This window comes from Sphaerodactylus townsendi, linkage group LG05 (assembly GCF_021028975.2).
Source record: "Sphaerodactylus townsendi isolate TG3544 linkage group LG05, MPM_Stown_v2.3, whole genome shotgun sequence".
Taxonomy (NCBI): Eukaryota; Metazoa; Chordata; class Lepidosauria; order Squamata; family Sphaerodactylidae; genus Sphaerodactylus; species Sphaerodactylus townsendi.
In genome coordinates this window covers 47,663,590-47,683,318 of record NC_059429.1, presented here as the reverse complement: position 1 = coordinate 47,683,318, position 19,729 = coordinate 47,663,590, and the positions used below count along the sequence as shown (strand labels likewise).

The 19,729-nt window shown below is 39.6% G+C and overlaps 1 protein-coding gene across 7 annotated transcripts in view; it reads left to right on the top strand.

The window, feature by feature from the left end:
• The window catches only part of DNAI3 (dynein axonemal intermediate chain 3), a 54,084-nt gene that overhangs the window by 3,180 nt on the left and 31,175 nt on the right, over window positions 1–19,729 (top strand). For 4 of the 7 annotated variants that reach the window (XR_007244625.1, XM_048498078.1, XM_048498077.1 and 1 more), the window contains 5 exons: window positions 9,701–9,877; window positions 11,067–11,108; window positions 14,124–14,305; window positions 15,915–16,019; window positions 18,257–18,403. Coding sequence is in view for 6 of the 7 variants with exons in the window: in XM_048498078.1 (XP_048354035.1) it covers window positions 9,718–9,877; window positions 11,067–11,108; window positions 14,124–14,305; window positions 15,915–16,019; window positions 18,257–18,403 (636 nt within the window). In the remaining variant the exon portion in view is untranslated. Of the gene's footprint in view, window positions 1–648; window positions 770–7,368; window positions 7,483–9,700; window positions 9,878–10,564; window positions 10,617–11,066; window positions 11,109–14,123; window positions 14,306–15,914; window positions 16,020–18,256; window positions 18,404–19,729 lie in introns of those variants that run through there. The other 3 variants (XM_048498074.1, XM_048498076.1, XM_048498080.1) reach the window with 3 other exon arrangements.

Sequence of the window (19,729 nt, the reverse complement as noted above, 5' to 3'; positions counted from 1 at the left end):
ATTCCAAGTTTTTCATTTTTAAAAAAAATAGTCCAGGAAACCCCAACCTTTTTGAGTCTACAGGCACCTTTTGAATACAGTGTGGTGGGTACAGTCACAAAATGGTTGATACAAAATAGCAGTGGAAGACACCGATGTCTTTTAAAATCAGCACTAGAATAGCATTCTATCAATATACCATTGTAACTGTAAGCATAGCAAGTCCTCTGAATTCTCAGTTTGCATTTAAAAAAGTCTGTAGCCACTTCCCTTGTAGAAATACAAGATAAAATGTATAGAAGAGGAAAGGAAAGCTCAGAATTCAGAGGACCTGCTGTACCTGTTTCTTCAATGGTACACTGATATAATTATATTCTGGTGCTCCTTCGTGGCGGAGGGCTGGAGAGAAATGGCTGCTGTGGGGACAGGGTCAGCGAAAATGGCTTTCATGTGGACCAGAAAATCCAAAGAATAAGTGCACCATGATGCTGTGGGGAAGCAGGACTAAAACTGCTTCCTGAAAACATTGTATTTCGGGCAGATAGCCCATGTGGAAGCCATCTACATCAATACTGTTGCTTCTTAGAAAAACTTTGCTGGCTTTCAGAATTATTGCTTTTTATGCACAACACAGACATTTATTTAAAATGTTTGTTTTTTTTACCACAGAAGAGATTTCAAAATTTCATCTGAAACACTTACTCAAGCACGGACTGGATCTTTTTAGATATTCGTGGCTAACAACAGGAGGCAATTTTTCTTCTAAAAGTAGCATATCTTCAAAATTGAGGTGTCTTTTTTCTATGAAACTCTATATGACTTTGCTTCTTGGGAGTTATGTTTTTTTAAAAAATACTTTGTGTTCTGCACCTGTGTATTCTGATGATTCAGTCTTTTTATACAGAAATATATTAGTATTTAATGAGAACTGCACACAAACATGACATTTAAATAGTTCACTCTAGTCACCAATTAATCATTCTTCCTTCTTGCTGTAGACAGCATTTGTGTCTTTCCTGATAGTTAATTAACTTGCCCTCCCATGAGGACCTAGCAACTGGGTAGCTGAATTTCATAATACTCAGTGTTTCAGTCCATTAGATAATTAGAACATACTGCTCTCAGATTGGATTTGTTAGTTTCTGGCCCAAGATAATTAAAAAAAACCCTTCAAGTACCAAGTTAACAGATGTTTATTGTTTAACAAATACATGGTCAGTTTTAAACATTATTTGAGAATCATGGGCTGGCTAAATATACAAATATGTAAAAGTGACTGGTAAAGAGAGAGTACCACTTATATATATATAAGTGGTACTCTGTATATATATATACAGATTAGATTTATATATATATATATATATACACACACACACACACACACACACACACACACACACACATATATAAAAACTTTAAAATGTTTATATTCAAAATATATATTAAAAGCTTTAAAATGTTTATATTCAACCAGCATATCACATCATTAATGCGTGTTTTTTATATTTTTATATTTTTATATATATAAAAAATATATTTATTTTATATTTATATTATATAAATATAACTATTATATAAATAAATAAAATATATATATAAAAGCTTTAAAATGTTTATATTCAAAATATATATTAAAAGCTTTAAAATGTATATTAAAAATATATATTAAAAGCTTTAAAATGTTATATATATATATGTTATATATATATATATATAAATCTTTAAAATGTTTATATTCAACCAGCATATCACATCATTAATGGGTGTTAAACGATGGTACCATAATAGGGAATAGGAAGAAGAAGAAGATGTATTGTCAAAGGCTTTCATGGCTGGAATCACTGGGGTGCTGTGTGGTTTCCGGCCTGTATGGCCGTGTTCTAGCAGCATTCTTTCCTGATGTTTCGCCTGCATCTGTGGCTGGCATCTTCAGAAGATCTGATAGTAGGAAAGGAAAGCAAGTGGAGTATATATACCTGTGAGTAAAGGTCAATAGGTGAGGCCATCTGAATAGGAGTGGCCTGGCAAGTGAGTAACAATGAAGTGTAGCATGTGAGTAACAATGGAGATAGCAAGGTCAATAGGTGAGGCATCTGAATAGAAGTAGTCTGGCCTTTGTTCCCTTTGATTGTCTATAGTCATCCTATGTCTGTGTGGAGCTGATTAGTCACTGTCTTGACTCTAGTGTTTTTCAAAACTGGCAACCAAATTCTGTTCATTTTCATGGTTTCTTCCTTTCTGTTGAAATTGTCCATGTTTTTGTGGATTTCAATGGCTTCCCTGTGTAGTCTGATGTAGTGGTTGTCAGAGTGGTCCAGAATTTCTGTGTTTTCAAAAAGTATTCTGTGTCCAAGTTCGTTTATTATGTGTTCTGCTATTGTTGATTTTTCTGGCTGAAATAGTCTGCAGTGCCTTTCGTGTTCTTTGATTCATGTCTGAGCACTGCGTTTGGTGGTAGCCTTGTCCACAGCTACATGGTATGCAGTAGACTCCTGCAATAGCTAGAGGATCCCTCCTATCGTTTGCTGAACGTAGCATTTGTTGAATTTTCTTGGTGGGTCTGTAGATTGTTTGTAGGTTATGCTTCTTCATCAGTTTTCCTATGCGGTCAGTGGTTCCCTTCATGTATGGTAAGGACACTTTCTAGATGGCTCTTTATCTTTGTTCATGTGGCTTGTTCTTGGTCTTGCAGCTCTTCTGATGTCTGTTGTAGAGTAACCATTAGCCTGTAGAGCCCAACCCTGTGAGGTGGGTGGGGCTGAGAGAGATCCGTAAAGCTGTGACTAGCCCAAGGTCACCCAGCTGGCGTGTGCTGGAGTACCCAGGCTAATCTAGTTCCTCAGATAAGCCTCCACAACTCAAATGGCAGAGCGGGGAAATCAAACCCAATTTTCCAGATTAGAGTGCACCTGCTCTTAACCACTATGCCGCTGAGAGGAGCAAAAACACATACAAAACAAAACATACAGGATTAAAAGGCATATTTTTAAATGGCTTCAAAAGACAATTGAAAAGACTTAGGAAGGATCTATGTTGTGATACTGAAGGATCCAGCATTGGATTAGAGGAATAGGAAACATTGGATTAGAGGAATATGGACACAATCTAACAGCAATATCATCTATTCAAAGACGTATGTTGAAACCACTGTGTTCTTGCTTAACTCCTATTCATTTCAAAATGTTCAGAAGAAAATCACAGGTATTTGTATGCTATTACATCCTGCCTCTGCCAGTGGCTCAGGGTAATAAACAGAGTGGCTGGACCCTTTCAGGAGCCACCCTCTTATTGGACATTTTCCCATAATTGTAGTTGTACATTTGTTGGCTGTGGTTTTTCATTTAAGTGAATGGTTTTCTGTATATGCACACAAATTATAGCAGCCATACAGTTTCTTCTCCTGTTGAAGGTTTGAGTTCTAGTGCTGAAAATATATTCTGAATTTGTCCTGATGATCTGAGGCTTTGGATTAATTTTATAAACACTCTTTGGTATCAGACACTGTTTTTGGTACATTTAATAGACACTATCTTTTATAGACATTAGTTTTGGTGTATTTGAGTTTGATTTGGCCTGTTGCAAGTAGTTTATATGGACAGTTAGTGAAAATGTACTCTGTTTTGATTTGCTTTTAACTTCTAAAATCATTACTGTACATTATTTATTTATTTGAAATATTTATTAGCCATCTTTCCACCCTATTGAAACTCAAGGGGACGAATACAATACACAAAATACATAAAAACTACCAGTTAAAATCAATAATTTAAAACTGCCAGTAGGCAGAATGAATCAAATGTTGTCATAGACAAAACCTTCTCCTGCTGGCCTCCTAGCGGTTCAGAGTAATGGAACAAGGTGCACCTCCTTATGGAGGTTGTTCCATAATCATGGGGTTGCCACTGAAAAGGTCTTCCCTTGTGTACTCATCAGATCTGTTGATCTTTTGAAGACCTTTTTTAAAAAGTGTGGGCAATCGAGCGGTGGGGAAGTTGGGGGAGTGAATCCGGATTCGTTTTTCCCGCCGCTGGTAGTGACGTGGAGTCTCCCATCCAGTGAGAATGCAGAGTCTCCCATCCAGTGAGACTATGTGTGATGCGCGTGCAGCCTTTTAAAAAAATTTGCAGACCAGAGATCCACGTGGATACGAAGCAACATGGGGCTGGTTTTGACTGAGTAGAAGGTAATATAAAGCAGGGCTACATGTCGTATCCATGTGGATCCGACTACACAGAGGCGCGCGGAAACAAGGCTTCGCTTTAATCGCCTGTTTCTTCGTTTCCGCATGGGGTCACTCTGCGCATGCTCACAGAGACGTGGATCTGGAAGGTTGAAAATAAAATTAAAAATTCCTGCCCCAACACAACACAACACAACAAACACAACACAACACAACAGCCAATCAGGATAGCCCCTGAGTGGATTGCATGTTCAATCCGCCTCAGTGGGGAATCCTTCATTGTTGCTGTGTTTCTGGGAACAAGGATCGTTTGTGGGGCAGAACCTGCAGTGGGGACTCTGAAACCATGCTGAAAAGGTCCCGGTTTTTCCCAAACTGGTGGGGAATCAACCGCAGAGTGCAAGCAGAGGCAATAGAGGGAGCAAAGCAATGCTTTGTCATCACCTCAAAAGACAGGGCTGAGTGTGGAGAGGCAGGGTCAAGACAGGGGCCTTTCTGTGGCTGCTGTCTCATCCCACTCATCATCTCCCAAGCAGAGGACTGAACAAGGGATGGTGAGCATTCTGGGATATATCAACCCCTGTCTGCCACCGCTCCATCTCTTCCTGCTGCTGGGGGCAGCTGCTTCTCATGCCCATTCCTAGATCTGGGCCTGGCCACAAGTACAGCTCATTGCAGTAGTCCATTGTAAATGCAACTAAGGCATGGATCACTGTAGCTGAATCAAACTGAGCCAGGAATGGGGGCAGCTGGGGCACCAGCTGAAGCTATGTGAAAGCAAACTACAGTAGTGACCATGTAACAAGCAACATTCCCAAGCTGTGAACCACTTTTTAAGGGGAGTATAACCTTATCTAAGACAGGGTTGATGTCAGGTTTCTGATCTACCTTTCTGCTGAGAGTACCTGTATTTTGTCAGGATTTGGTTTCAGCTTTTTCACACTCATCTATCCCATTACTGTCTCTAAGTAGCGGTTTTGAACATCACAACTTCCTTGGAATTAGGTGGGAAAGAAACATAGAGCTGAGTATCATGCACATATTGGAGATATTGCAGCCCAAACCTTTGAATGACCTCCTCCAGTGGCTTCATGTCAATATTAAATAGTATGGACAATAAGGCTGAAACTTGTGGAAGCCCACAGGACAACAGCCATGGAGCACAGCAGGAATTCCCCCAGCCACAACCTTCTGGTCCATCGCCCACATAGGCCTCAAACTCACCATAACACAGTGTCTGTGAGTCCTTGCACTGAGAGGCAGCCCAGTAGGATACCATGGTACTAAAAGCTGCTGGGTCTAAAAATCTTCAAAGAACACCTGGAACTGAGAAGCAAACATTTGCTCTAGTATCTTGCCCAATAATGGAAGATTGGCTAGAAGTTTTCCAACATGGTAGAGCTGAGAGAGGTTCCCCCACCCCGAGGTCATCCCCCCCCCACCCCACCCCATACCCATAAAAGGGCCTCCTTGAGAATAGGTGACACAATTTCTGCTCTCAAGGAAGCATTTGCCATTCCTCTTGAACATGTGGCCGGCCCACTCTACCAGCTTTTATCAACCAGGAAGTTTATGGTCAAGGGCACATGGTAGGCTTCACCTCTCCAAGGACCATGCCCACATCCTTGAGTGTCACAAGCTGAAAGGTATCCATATAAATAAGACAATGCCAAAGGCAAGTCATCTGAACATGAATCCATGTATAATGCACACTAAAACCCCTGTTGTCCATAACACTACCTGTAGTGGCCTGGACAAATATTATGCAGTTCCTTTCATTTGGCCTTTGTCTCACACTTTCCTTTTTATGTTTTAATAGTTGGGAAGGTTTTTGTGTAATATTAAAATGATGTGAATACTTTTACATAAAAACACCTTGTTTCAAGTTTGTGTTTTTGTTACTCGACCTAATCCATAGAAGTATCATATGTGTACACAAAGGTAGTTGTATTTACTCCTTCTTGATGTTACACTCTTCACTTTTTCTTATGGATGTGAACCATGGATGTCTCTCAATACTTGATGTACTAATCTTCCCCAAACTTGTTTTTCATATGCTGTGCTGATCTGCATGCTTTTCCATTTTTTACAAGAACACCAACAAGAGAAATGAAGTTAGCAGGGATAGTATTTAAGTAGATTGAGAAAGATTAATTTGATAAGTAGCTACTTTTAGGAACCTTCTACCTTCCCATCTAAATTACTTTCCTACAAATAGTCCTGTGATTAATCTGAGCAATGTAAGGGTTTCTTTTCTTCATGCAACTCAGTGTTTTGCTGACTTGGTAGGAAGTGCATAATATTTTCTAATCAGTGGTTACTTCATTGTTTTGCTGAAGAAATAAATGTTAGTGTTACTAAAATGAATATAAAAGAACTCTAATATTCATCCTTTTAATGTTTTGAACCATCAGACATCCTTAGATGGTACAACTTTTTTCCAAAATGAATTCACTTGATAAAATGACAAGGGGTTGAGCAAACAGTCTTGCTGTGATTGACAAATGAAAAAGAGTCCTTTAATAGTTTTGTACTTGCATTTTATGCTCTTTAACTGCAGGAGCTCTGCAATAAGCTCAGGCTTTAGATAATAAATATTATACTGTGTCTCACTAAAGGAAAAAAATGAAATTGTAACTTCATTCCCCACCTGCATGCCTACCTAGTTCTGTTAGGTAGGCACTAGCACCCAAACAGAGCATTACAAAACAAAGACAGTCTAACATGTGGCAAATGAAGTTACAGTGTTGGGTTGTTGTTGTTTTGATAAGATAGAGTATACCAATCAAATATACATTTCATTTCATGGGGAAGGCAATCACCTATTTCTCCTAAAACTACTACCATTCCTATTTGGAAATTCTGGCCATTTTAATTACAAGTAATTATCTTATTTGCTGTTCTTACTGATATACAGAGACAGGCAAACATTGCTCCATATTTTAAAACAGAACTTATGAACTGTTCTGTGGGTGAAATTAATCTCTAGTTATTGTCTTAATGCAATTTGATAGAAGGCTAAAGCAGAAAGTATGTTATCTGTTAAATAATAAACCCATGACATGCACTATTTTGTAAAACAGCAAAAGTGGCAGATAATTAAGAAATAATTTATAGTTGTATTTTCCAAGGGCATAACAGCTCTACTTGGTTGTAAAATTACATTTTAATGGGTGTATCTAGTAATTACTATGTTGTTTTTTAAAAAGTCAAATAGGAGAGCTGATTAACAGCCCAATCTGGGCTGGTGGTGAAAGAAGTTATGGAAGGAGTTATGCCTGCACTGGCTTGTTTGCCCACCCTGCTGGTGTAAGTGGCAAAAGGTGAGCATGCGGGCAGGACCCAGAAGATGTTGCCAGGCTGAAGCTTCCTGGTGTAAAACACAAGGGAAGGTGCCAACACAAGGGAAGGATGCCCGCTGTAGTTGACAGGAACACCCCTGATGCAGCTCTCCGACTTTATGCCACAAAAGCACGTGGCATAAGTCACGTTTACCTATGGAGTTTTCCAAGTGGCAGCAGGTTACCTTTTCCCCACTGCTTGGTGCACCACCTAGAACTCCATTGGAGCCTGCTTGGCTATGCTGCAGTGATGCCATCTCAGGGTGCCACTGAAATCCTTTCCACCCTGATTGGGATGTTAAATAAATATTCTATACCTTGATGACTGAAATCACTAGTTTAACAATGCAATCCTAAACAGAGTTACAACTTTCAATTCATGTAATGGGCTTAGATAGTGTAACTGTTTAGGGTTGCACTATAAATCACCTTAATTTAAATTGATTTGACCTTGTCATACAGTTGATCTGATTATTTATTTTTTATTTATTACATTTTTATTCCACTTGACTACATAGACTCAGAGTGCCTTACAACATTTTTTCTAATGTAAATACTCTGCTCCCAAGGAGATCACAATCTAAGAATGTAAATAGGTTTGTGGAATAAACTGTATTTTACATGCATTAGCTAGACACACAATATAATAAACTGTAACAAACAAAACTTTAAACTGCATCCTCCGGCTGCAACCCTACATCTTCCATAATGTGCTACCTAAGCAATGTGGATAGTCAACAGCTGGACAAGGAATTGCATTATAAGTGAATATGTATTTATGGAACAGAAACTTTCTCACTTCCTCTTTTTCACTGCAGCCTGCTGAGTATCCCAAAATGAAATTTTAAATTTTTATTTTATTGGTTACATTGTTACCCCGCCAAATCTCCTAGAGGACGCAGGGCAGCTTACAGTAAAATGAATAAAACAATATAATACAAATATATATATATATACACAAATATATACATTAAAACTTTAAAAACAAGTTACAATAAATAACACAGAGCCAACGTAGAGACATAAAAGTATAAAAGTTCTTTGTTCTTTGGGCCAGTAGATCCTTAGGAGCAGGTACAACACGGGAGTCTATAAAGGAGAGAAATTGGCAGTGATCTTGAGCCATGTGTAAATGCTTAAACATAAGGAGACTCATAGTGTACTCCTATAAATCCTGTAGAAATTAATGGGTTTTGACTGAAGTAAATCTGTTTAAGACTGCACTGTTAAACTCAAATCCCGTGTTTTCTACTTGTTGAAGATGCACTATATTAACAGTTGTCTGATGTTATAGTGTTAAAAATTATGTAAAACTTTAAAAAGAAAACCCAATACACTCAGATAACAAAGATATACTTTTACTTGCTGTAAATGTGAATCATTTCCACAGGAGGGTGCTGGAGTTATTTTTTCCTTGAATCTAATTTTTCCCCTCCCATGTTGTCTATTATGCAATTCTGGTTATGCTTTGTTCCTAAGAACAGATTCAAACTCTTTTTTGTCACTGAAGTTCCTTTATATATCCAGGAAGCATTTCCTTAGTATGCTGCTCTTCTGCGCCTTCCCCCCCCCCAATTAATTGTTCAGCTGCAAACTTTTTTCTGCTTTCTTTCTCTCCAAGCTCCCCACACTACTTTTAAAATAGCACATTAGGAACCAAGCAAAACAGGACCAAGTCTTCCAGCGACTCATTCTGTAAGGCCCCTATCCAAGATGGTTCAGTTTTCAGTTGTGCCACTGGAACAGCATTTGGTCCATCATATCTGCTCAAAGATCACTAAAAGGTCATAAAGAGACTTTCAATTACACATGAATCATGATGCAAGGAACAGTGTCCGAGCATCCTTTGAATCTGCAAGACAAAGTCAGAGGATGGTCAGGCATTACTCTTGGGACAACTCTGGGACTAACAATGCTTTGGTCTGACTCACTATCATACAAGGAATTTGTGCTCTTTTGTGAAACTGTTGCAAATTTTGTACTGGAAATTAGTAATTTTAACTGCATTTCTTAACCTTGTTTTGTTTTAAAAATTTGTCCTGTTTTATATGCCAATAAAGGCTTGTGTTGTAATCATACAAGGAATTTCTATTACTCCCCATGGGCATGTGGTCCCAGTATGATACAGAATAAAGAATATAAATTCTCTGTTGAACTATGAATTTGTCCTCTTGACTACATGCTGATGTTCATTTTGCAGGGGGTGAAATCTGGAAAATGGCTGAAAGCCCAACATCTAATAAATCCCGTTCTCCAACTGGTAGAGCAAAGAAACCTAAAGGCAAAGGATCACCAAAACCTAAAGGATCACCAAAACCTAAAGGATCACCTAAAGCATCACCAAAGGGATCAGCCAAAGGGAAACGAAGGACTTCTAGTAAGTCTGCAATATATCTGGTCATTGACTGTAAATAAAGTCTTCTTCTACCTAGTAAGTCTGCTACTTTAAAAAATTGTTTTGTCCAGTTTTACATGCCAAAGAATAATGTTAATGAAAAATGGCACACCGTTCCTTTTTCGTTTTCTGCAGTGCTTAGGTGAAAATGTTCAGCCATTTAACTTTTTAAAAAATCTTTGAAAATGTTGTAGATTGCTTACTGAATGTTTCAATCCAGTCTGCAGTTGTAGTGGGGGGAAAAGGTCAAACTGACATTTGGGAAATGATTGTGTGTAAAACAGCCAGTATATGGTTTGATAGACATCTGTGGTTTGACTGAATTTGGAAAATCATATACATTACTATCATCTATCACATCCTCAGAGTCACTGACATGACCAAGGGGTTGAAACACTATCACTATGGCTCATTCTGCACATGCAGAATAATGCACTTTCAAACTGCTTTCAGTGCTCTTTGAAGCTGTGCGGAATGGCAAAATCCACTTGCAAACAGTTGTGAAAGTGGTTTGAAAACGCATTATTTTGCGTGTGCGGAAGGGACCTATGAGACAAGGCTAAAGTATTTGAGGCTTTTCTGTTTTAAGAAAAAAACTTTTCAATTTAAAGACAGGACAGAAATACAGGAGGAAATGCTAGAGGTTTATAAAATTATCTTTCATTATAGTAACATGAAGCCCCCCAGTAAAACAACCGTAGATTGAGAACAGACCAACGGGGTATGACTTTATATCATACACAGTTAAATCATGGATATTTGTGTAACAGGATGTAATTATGGTCAGAGGGTCTAGCAGATTCTTTCCTTCCTTCTTTCCTTCCCTTTTCCTTTAACAACTTTCCTTCCCCTTGTTTCCTTAAGCAACATTTCCCGGGGAATATTCAGTCCTCTACATGCTGGGTTTTTTGGGGTGGGGTGGGGTGGATGGGTTATTTTGGTTATGTTGTTCTGCATATTTGGGAAGTCCCTTAATATGTTGGGTGACTTGGTTTTGCTTTTCTGATTGGCATGGGTGCAGCATACGGTTTACATTTAGATTTCTTTTGCTTTCATGGCTGTGTGTTTCCAGAGGTGACTTAGTAGTCACAGAGAGAAATGAGAATTGCATGAATCTTTGCTCCAGTTTGCAGGCCTTTTCTGATGCTAGGACTATTTTATCTTATTTCAGTTAAAAAAGATGAAGAACCTGACCTGTCTATGGCAAACATTGGTAAGTTCTGCACAGGAAAAATTTTCTGAAGAGTATATGGTATTCAAATTTAGACAACCATAAACAAGGTAAAAGAAAACAAGACATTGCTTACTTTTTGCTGAAAGACGGGACTGTCATGTACTGTATTTATTTGAAAGGAGATGTTCTGTTCCCCAAGTAAAACTATCTTACGACACACTGTCTTTGGGTGAAACAGAGTGGGAGACACAAAAGCAAGGTGTAACAGTTCAAAACAAGGTTTATTGCTTAGAAGAATTGAGACCCTAACTCCTCCCAGTGTCTGACTAAGATAAGGTACTTGCTTGACTGGTGAACAAACTTGAAGCTGTAGACTTTTATTCTTTCTTGTCTCCTTTCAAGAAAGTCTACTTGTCTTTCTTCCTCCTGGTTCTTTCAGTCTTTTGTATGGATTCTATTCCTGTTGACACCCGAGCTTTCTGTTCTCTAGACTATATATACTTTAGTCTATGCACCATAAACGTAACAACCTTCCAACTCCCTAGGCACCTTAAACTGACTGAACTATGCAGGGGGATTGCTGGGCAATTAAGGAAGACTGCCACTAGGGAAATTTCTTAAAGGGACAGGGTCTAACTAAAACTCCCTCCCTTAGAACACTGTGTAAGGAACTAAGCCCATTGTAGCTATGGGGAAACTTAGACGTAATAAGGAAAATAACAATAGCTTCTCTGGGGGCATGACAGGAGAATAATCCTGAATGTAAACTGACCTTCTTAAAATGTTATGTACACACACACACACAAATATTATTGAACATAACTGTAACTTGTATGCAAATATAAAACAACCTCTTATTTTCTATGCTATGGCATTCCTATGAAAAAACTAGTCTTGCATTTGATTAAACACTATGCATAAAACCAGACCCTCTGAAGCACTGCAAAAGCTATCGTCATGGAGAGCAGGTCCCTTATGAGAGATTTATGAACACAAGACTCTATGGGAAAGGACATAAGGGGTGAGATCTGAGGAAGAATAAACTGGTGGGGATTATGTGTAAAACCACTAGCAGCCCCTGGCTGAATTCATAAACAGCCGTCCCTATATGATCATTAGGTCAGAATTCTTATACGAAACCAGCAATGGATTTGTTGGGAACGGGAAGGGGTAGGGAAGAGTTTGAAAATCCTATTCTATCCCAGATAATCTAAGCCCTAATCTGTTCTCAGCTACCCTGTTTCCCCGAATATAAGACATCCCCGGAAAATAAGACGTAGTAGAGATTTTGCTGAAGTGCGAAATATAAGGCATCCCCCGAAAGTAAGACGTAGCAAAGTTTTTGTTTGGAAGCATGCCTGCTGAACAGAATACAGAAATATAAGACATCCCCTGAAAATAAGACATAGCGCATCTTTGGGAGCAAAAATTAATATAAGACACTGTCTTATATTCGGGGAAACATGGTCATCTTTTCAGGCTAATTTCTTCTCAGTCGCTCTTTTTCTCATTAACTCAGCATTCTGCCTCGTCTGAACCAAATATAATATCCACTAGGCTGTTATTTTAGGGCTTTTGGGGGGGGGGTTTAATTTACAAAGGCACACATTTTTGAATTCCTGGGGAGTTCTGCCATATAAGCACAAGCCCATAACTTGTGTGTGGGTGGCCTGGTTTTACAGCTTTCATCATTCATACATGGGCCAACCAGTTGATTATCAGATACAATGATTCATGGAACCAGAAATGGATTTGTAAGCACGTTTCTGTTTCACACAACAATATTTTAAGATGAGTGTTTCTCTTGAAACACACAGGCAAAGGAAATCTTTCTCATTTCCACACTAAAGTCACATCTTAAGCTTGTTCAGTTGCTAATGAATAACTGTAGTTCAGCAGGTATAGTGGAGGACCAGCCATGAATAGGCTTAAGGCAGGGGTGTCAAATTCATTTGTTATGATGGCTGGATATGCCAAAAATGTGACATTGTTGCGGGGGTGGGGCTTCTTTAGCAGGTGAGCCTGCAGAAGCCTTGACAGCCCAGATCAGCACTGTGGGGAGGTGGTCAGCACTGTGGGGGTGGCTGCTGCAGTTAGCAAGCCCACAGCAGGTTCACCAGTCCAGATCAGCACTGGGGAGGAGGAGTTGGCTGTCTCAGCTGGCAAGCCTGCAGTGGATTGGCACAGATTGGGAGTGGGGTGGGGTAAGTGCCTGAATTGGCCATTCTGCAGCAGTTTCACCAGATCAGGAGCTGAGGGGTGTTGCTTCAGCTGTCTCACAAGCCTGATAAGCCCTCTCAAGGGGTCTGATGTAACCCCTGGGCTGCATGTTTGACACCCCTGGATTAAATGATAAATGAAGGATGTATCTAATGTAAAATATTATATGGTAGATATTTGCTGAGAGATTTAGGTTTCTCGATGAAAGAGGTAATAATTGGATTTATTGTTTCATGAGTTCTAAAAGAATTAGGTGGCGGAGCTCGTGAGGAAACATTCACAAAGCTTATGTGCCTAACTTGATCACTATCCCAAAGTTTAGATTTACTGTAATTCAGTTTTATAATATCCACATATGCCTGTTCTTAAATGATATATCATCTCACACCACAATTCACTAAATTCATCCATAGTGACTGTTTATTTACTGCAAGATACGCAGCTGATCTTATATGTGAATTTACCTTGTGTATCTTTTCAGTCCAAAGCAATGTTACACCTCTAAAGTCCATTGAAGTCAAGGAAGATTGGTCTTGAATGACCCCCTTTGACATTTGTATGTATTGCATTCTGGCTTGACTCTTGATACCAAGTGATAAGGGATCTTGTGTGTATGAAGAATACATGACAGGAAAAATAACAAGGTCATAATACTGTGAGAAAAAATATCAGTATTACATTTTAGTAATTCCTGTTCAACAATGCAGTGCAGATGTTATATCTTGACTTTACGATTTCAGCATTTATTTGGGGATATTGGAAATCGTAAAGACGAGATTTGTTGGTGGTGGTGGTTGATGATGTTGTTGTTGTTATTGCTCTTTTCTTTGTCAGGCCACCCAGAAATCTTTCCTCTGGTTCTCACTGAAAAAACTCAAGAAATATTTAACTGTCGTGGTGATATAGATGTCACAGCTGACAAACCTTACAAACTTGTTAAAAAAGAGGATATAATTCAGGATATAAAGACACGAGCTGCAATTTCTGACTTTCACCCAGTCAAACACATAATCCATGTAAGTGATTTCCTCTTAGACATAGCTAAAAATATGTTTTGGTAGGTGGATGGATTCAAATGTTAATTACCTCATGTTGCATGTGTCAGCTTGCAATAGTTTTTGAGGCTTTTCTACTAGAAATGGACAATCTAAAAGTTCTGATAAGAATATTTTACATATGTCAGAAGGAAGACTCCACTGGTATAATGGAGTAAATATATGAGCGTGATTGCATGATTGTTGCAAAAAAAAAACTTGGAAAGCTAAGAAAGGGTGGCTAGGATAGCATGGTAAAACTGATACTTTTTAAAAAGGCTGTGAGCAGACAGAATGAGAATTAACACCTTAAAATGGAGGTTGATCATTGAATCAGAATGCACTGATTGAATTTGAATTTACTTTATATTATCGATTTGAGCATTTATTTGAAATTATTTGAAGTGTTTGCATCCTACATTTTACGTTATATTTCCTGTTCAAAAGGTTTCTGCAAACTGGGGCTCATTCCGCACATGCAGAATCATGCACTTTCAAACTGCTTTCAGTGCTCTTTGAAGCTGTGCAGAATGGCAAAATCCACTTGCAAACGGTTGTGAAAGTGGTTTGAAAACACATTATTTTGCATGTGTGGAAAGGGCCTGGTTAGTATGTATGTGATTTTTAAGCATGTATATATGTATTCAGTTATCAATGTATTGATGTGTATGCTTCAGTATACATACCCATAATTTTTATTCTCCTTCCTCTTGTATTTGTCTTTGTCATCTATACTTAATTGTTTCATTCCATTGGTTAGTCATTAAGACTATGTATTTTTATTTTTCTAGACTATGTATTTTTATTTTTCTAGATTAAAAAAAACGTAACAAAGTCTTTTTCATCTGAGGATGGCACCTGAGGGACGAGGTGTGCTAGTTGCCTGGATCAGGGCAAATTAAGGGAAAACTTGAATTACCTGGCACTTCCACAACATGCCATATTGAGTTGTCTTTTAATGTTATGTATTTATAAACCATAAGCATCTTACAACTGTTCTCCACTCCTTCATTTTATCCAAAACATTGTGAGACTGTATGACTGCCCAAAGTCACCTAGCAACAGCTGCTCGATGCAATTTGAATCAGGTTCTGTCAAATCCTTGTCTGATACTCTAACCACATCACAGTGGACACTAAACTGGGCCCAAAGGAAGATTTCTACTAATGTATTTTTGGTGATACCCTTTCCACTGTATATGTCTAATCCCCCCAAGATTTTAGGGGACCACTGACCGCCAGGAGCAGCGATTTGGGGTTTTTTGAGCTGTTGGAGAAGTGAAGTGATGAGTAAGTTGTTCTCCACAGACTGAAAACCCTTTTATGGGGTCCAAAACCCTTCTATGGGGTCCATGGAGTAGAAAAGGACCCTGGCTGGGTGGATTAGAAAGTACTGCTGGATGTCCTTATAAGGGATTAGAGAAGGATATGTTCATGAAGAAATATTTAATATTTAATATTTGGAACACTGCTAGTCGACGGAAAACATTGCTGAAGCACTCTGAAATTTGTCAGTATTACATTAATGCTGACTGTAGCTAATCATCTAACTATTTCTTCTTGAGACTTATTGTTTATTTTTATTCATACAGGATTATCCCGGAGAAGAACTTTTGATAGTCTTTGACAGAGAATTAAAATATGGACAAGTATTTTATCTGATTGCAACTGAAGAGGCCAAGGAAAGCATTTTAAATGTAAGCTGTTTGAACATCTGAAGCTCCCATATACCAAATCAGAGAACTGGTCTATCTAGCTCAGTATTGTACACTCTGTCTAGTAGAGGCTCTCCAAGTATTCCAACATCTTCTACCTGAGACACTTTTAACTGACTCTTGGTACCTTTTGGGTGCAAACAATGCACTCTACCCTTAAAGACATTTTGAAACTATTTACATATTATTCCTAGCCAGTGGCATACTTGCCTAGGGATGAGGGGAACCCTCTGTCCCTGGGCACCACTAATCTGTCCCTGGGCACCACAACATCACGTGACCAGGAAGATGGCAAGGACTTTGGGTGCCCTCGGCCCTGTTCATGTCATTATCGATATGGGCTGGACCAAGAAAGCCCGGTTGCTGCCCCCCCCTTCCTGGCTCCCAGCTGGCAGCTGGCAGTCCCTTCTGCCCTACTCTCTGGGGAAAGCAAAAACGACTGCTGTCCCTTGTCCTCTGAGAGTTGCTTTTATAAGCATTGAGGCTTAGGGAGGACGGCCACACACCCCTTGAGCCCCACCCTCGTCCTCAGTTCTTATAAAAGCAGCTCTTGCAGGACGGAGGATGGCAGTCACTTCTACTCTTCCCAGAAGGGAGGGCAGAAGGGGTTGCCAGCTGGGAGCCAGGAGTGGGGGTGCGGAGGTGCAGTGGGGTGTGTGCGCACTTGGAGACAATTTGTGTCCGGGCTCCATTTCCCCCTGATACGTCTCTGTTCTGTTAACCTTGCCCTTGACACCCCAATATATATTATTTCATAATATTTTCCTGTTAAACTATATTGGCAGAAGCCACCTCTCATATTTTTGTGTGTGTAGCAGTGTGTCCACTTAGAAGCACGCCTCAGGCAAAAGGTCTGTTTAGCAAGATTAAATCAATGGATGAATTACTCCTGCATAACCCGGAGGTCTCATTTTGTTTGAGGGCATGCTTGATTACCACACCTTGCTAAAACACTGTAAGACAAAGGAATATGGAAAGCCACCTTGGTATCAGATGCTGCATTTCACTATCTCCTCTAGAAACCATGTCAGTAACAGATGGTTGCTTCTTTGTATTTCCTCCACCTATTGTTATGACTCTCCTAAACCACTCACCCTGTTCTAATCTGATGTCTCTGCTAAATCTGAATAACCTGGGCAGTGTCTCTACAGAGTTTCTCTGCATAAAGCCATTCTGTGCTTCCTGATTTAATCTAAGAGCAATTGACCCCCATTGTCCCGGGTACTTAGAACAATAGATAGAGCTCAAGCCAGCAAGTCCAGCATGGGAAATTCCAGAGAATTTAGGAAAATGAAACTTAAAACTCACTTGTTCCCGCCCCTATCTGAGCAAAAGGGTATAAAAGTACTGTGCACCCCAACTCCAGTGCTCATTGCTAACTTGAACCTCCCTTGGTCTTGTTGGTGTGAGACACGAATTCGTTCTTCGCCTGGATTCAGATGCTGGTCATTGAATCCTTGCCTTCTTCTAGACTTTCTTCAGCTGATTTAGGTAACGTATGACCCCCTGCTTCCCCAAATCTCATTCTATCTTCCCACCTATCTTTCTTCCCTATCTATATACTAGGAACTGTGTGTATGTGCCTTGACTTCTTACTGTGTGATTGTTTGCAACCAAAATTTATATAAAAATATTTAAACTGCAATTTAGTCTTTTGTGAATTCTCTGCAGATACCTTTCAAGCCATTTCTGGTATGCATAGTCTAAAAAGATCCCTACCCAGCCTGCCTCTGCATTGCTAAGCCGAGTTATTTTCCCCATTGCTACTTTAAGATATTTGTGTGCTGTTACACTCTTAGCAGCTGGTGGAGATTCCTTAAAAATAAGTTCACAACCTGTGAAAGCTGGGTAACAGATTCCAGGATGCCCAATAGAACATCAAGTCATGTTTGATTGAAGACCAGAGATTGATGTGCAATGGTTGTTAAGTTCTGAAGATTTAAGGGCACTTACGTTTCCTTAACAAGGGAGATATTTCCACTAGTTCTTCTCTCCTGCTGCAGTTCATTGAAATTCCTCTCCTTGCCTCAAATTTTTGTTCCTGGAACAGCATAGTGGTAGAGTCTGCAGTGTGAGGGAGGAATTGATAGAAATTACCACTCCCTCATGTAACAAATTAAGTCTCTTTAAATCATTGGAATGTGATTGGATAAAGGCCATCGTTCTTTAATATTTATTAATAATAAATGCAGGACTTTGACAATATTTCCCCTCGATAGTTTCCAGAGCCAGAGGAAGAAGAAGGAGAATTTAAAGAAGGAGTCCAAGAGGATTATGTTTATAAGCCTCCTGTACCTAAACCTTGGGTCTCTCTTGGAAGTGAAAAAGAAATTGAAGAAGAGTCAGTTAAGGAATCACCAGCAAAGGTTAGATCTTCTAGGCATGTTATTCTTCCTACTAATATTGTTTACATTAAATAGCATTATTACATTAAAAAGTTCTGTGTGAATTCTTTTAGCTTCCAATGACTTTCATAAACTGTAACAGGGAGAGAATTGGAAACTGCATAGGAAATAGTCCAAGGTTCAAATGCTGGTGTTTAGGGTATAAATAACTTATAAACTTTGATTGGTAAGATATTGGTAAGATATTGATTAAATTTTTGGTTGGTAAGATATTGGTAAGATATTGATTAAATTGGTTGGTAAGATATTGATTAAATTTTTAAAACTTATTTGGGCTTTGTGAGAGGGTTTGCCTGTGTGTCATTATATAGTGAATCTTATTTTAATGTACAAAATCAATTAAGTGCTTGGTAAAAAATTTGTTGTGTTAGTGGGATTACAATGTGAAATGCAGGGACGTAGGTATAGATTTTTATAAGGGAGTTCAGGGGTGGGGCCACGCCCCACACACCCTGGGGGCATGGCCACACCTCCCCAAGCCCCGCTCCCTGGCCGCAGTGCTTATAAAAGTAGCTCTCTGAGGCCAGGGGCGGCAGACTCCCCTGCCCTGTCCCCCCCACTGGCTGGGCTCCCAGCCAGCAGTCCCTTCTGCCCTGCCCTCTGGGCAGAGGCATAACTAGGGAAAATGGAGCCCGGTGCAAAATCTGAGTTTTGCGCTCCCCCCCATGGGCAGCCACTGTGATGCTGGAATCCACCCCTAAACAGCATCACTTTCAATGGTGTTTAAACTAGGGAGCCCAGATTCTCCTTTTAAATCCACCTGAAAGGGAGAATCTGGGGTCCCCAGTTAAAGCAACATTGAAAATGATGTTGTTTTGGGGTGGATTCTGCCCCACCCTGAAACAGCATCACTTTCAATGTTTAAACCGGTGACTTCAGATTCTCCCTTTAAATCCATGCCAAAGAGGGTGGATTTAAAAGGAAAATCTGGGGAAATTTGGGGGATGCCTACTGTCAGGGGTGTAATTGTTAAGCTAGCAGCACCAAACTTTCACGGTATCTTTAGGAGACCCGCCTGATGATACCATCCAGGTTTAGTGAAGTTTGGTTCATGGGAGCCAAAGTTATGGACCCTCAAATGTGTAGCCCCCATGTCCTATTAGCTCCCATTGGAAACAATGGGGGATGCGGCACCCCCTTTGGGAGTCCATAGCTTTGGACCCCCTTGGCCAAACTTCACAAAACCTCGGTGGTATCAGTAAGAGACTGTCCTGATGATACCACATAGGTTTGGAGAAGATTGGTTCATGGGGGCTAAAGTTATGGACCCTCAAATGTGCAGCCCCC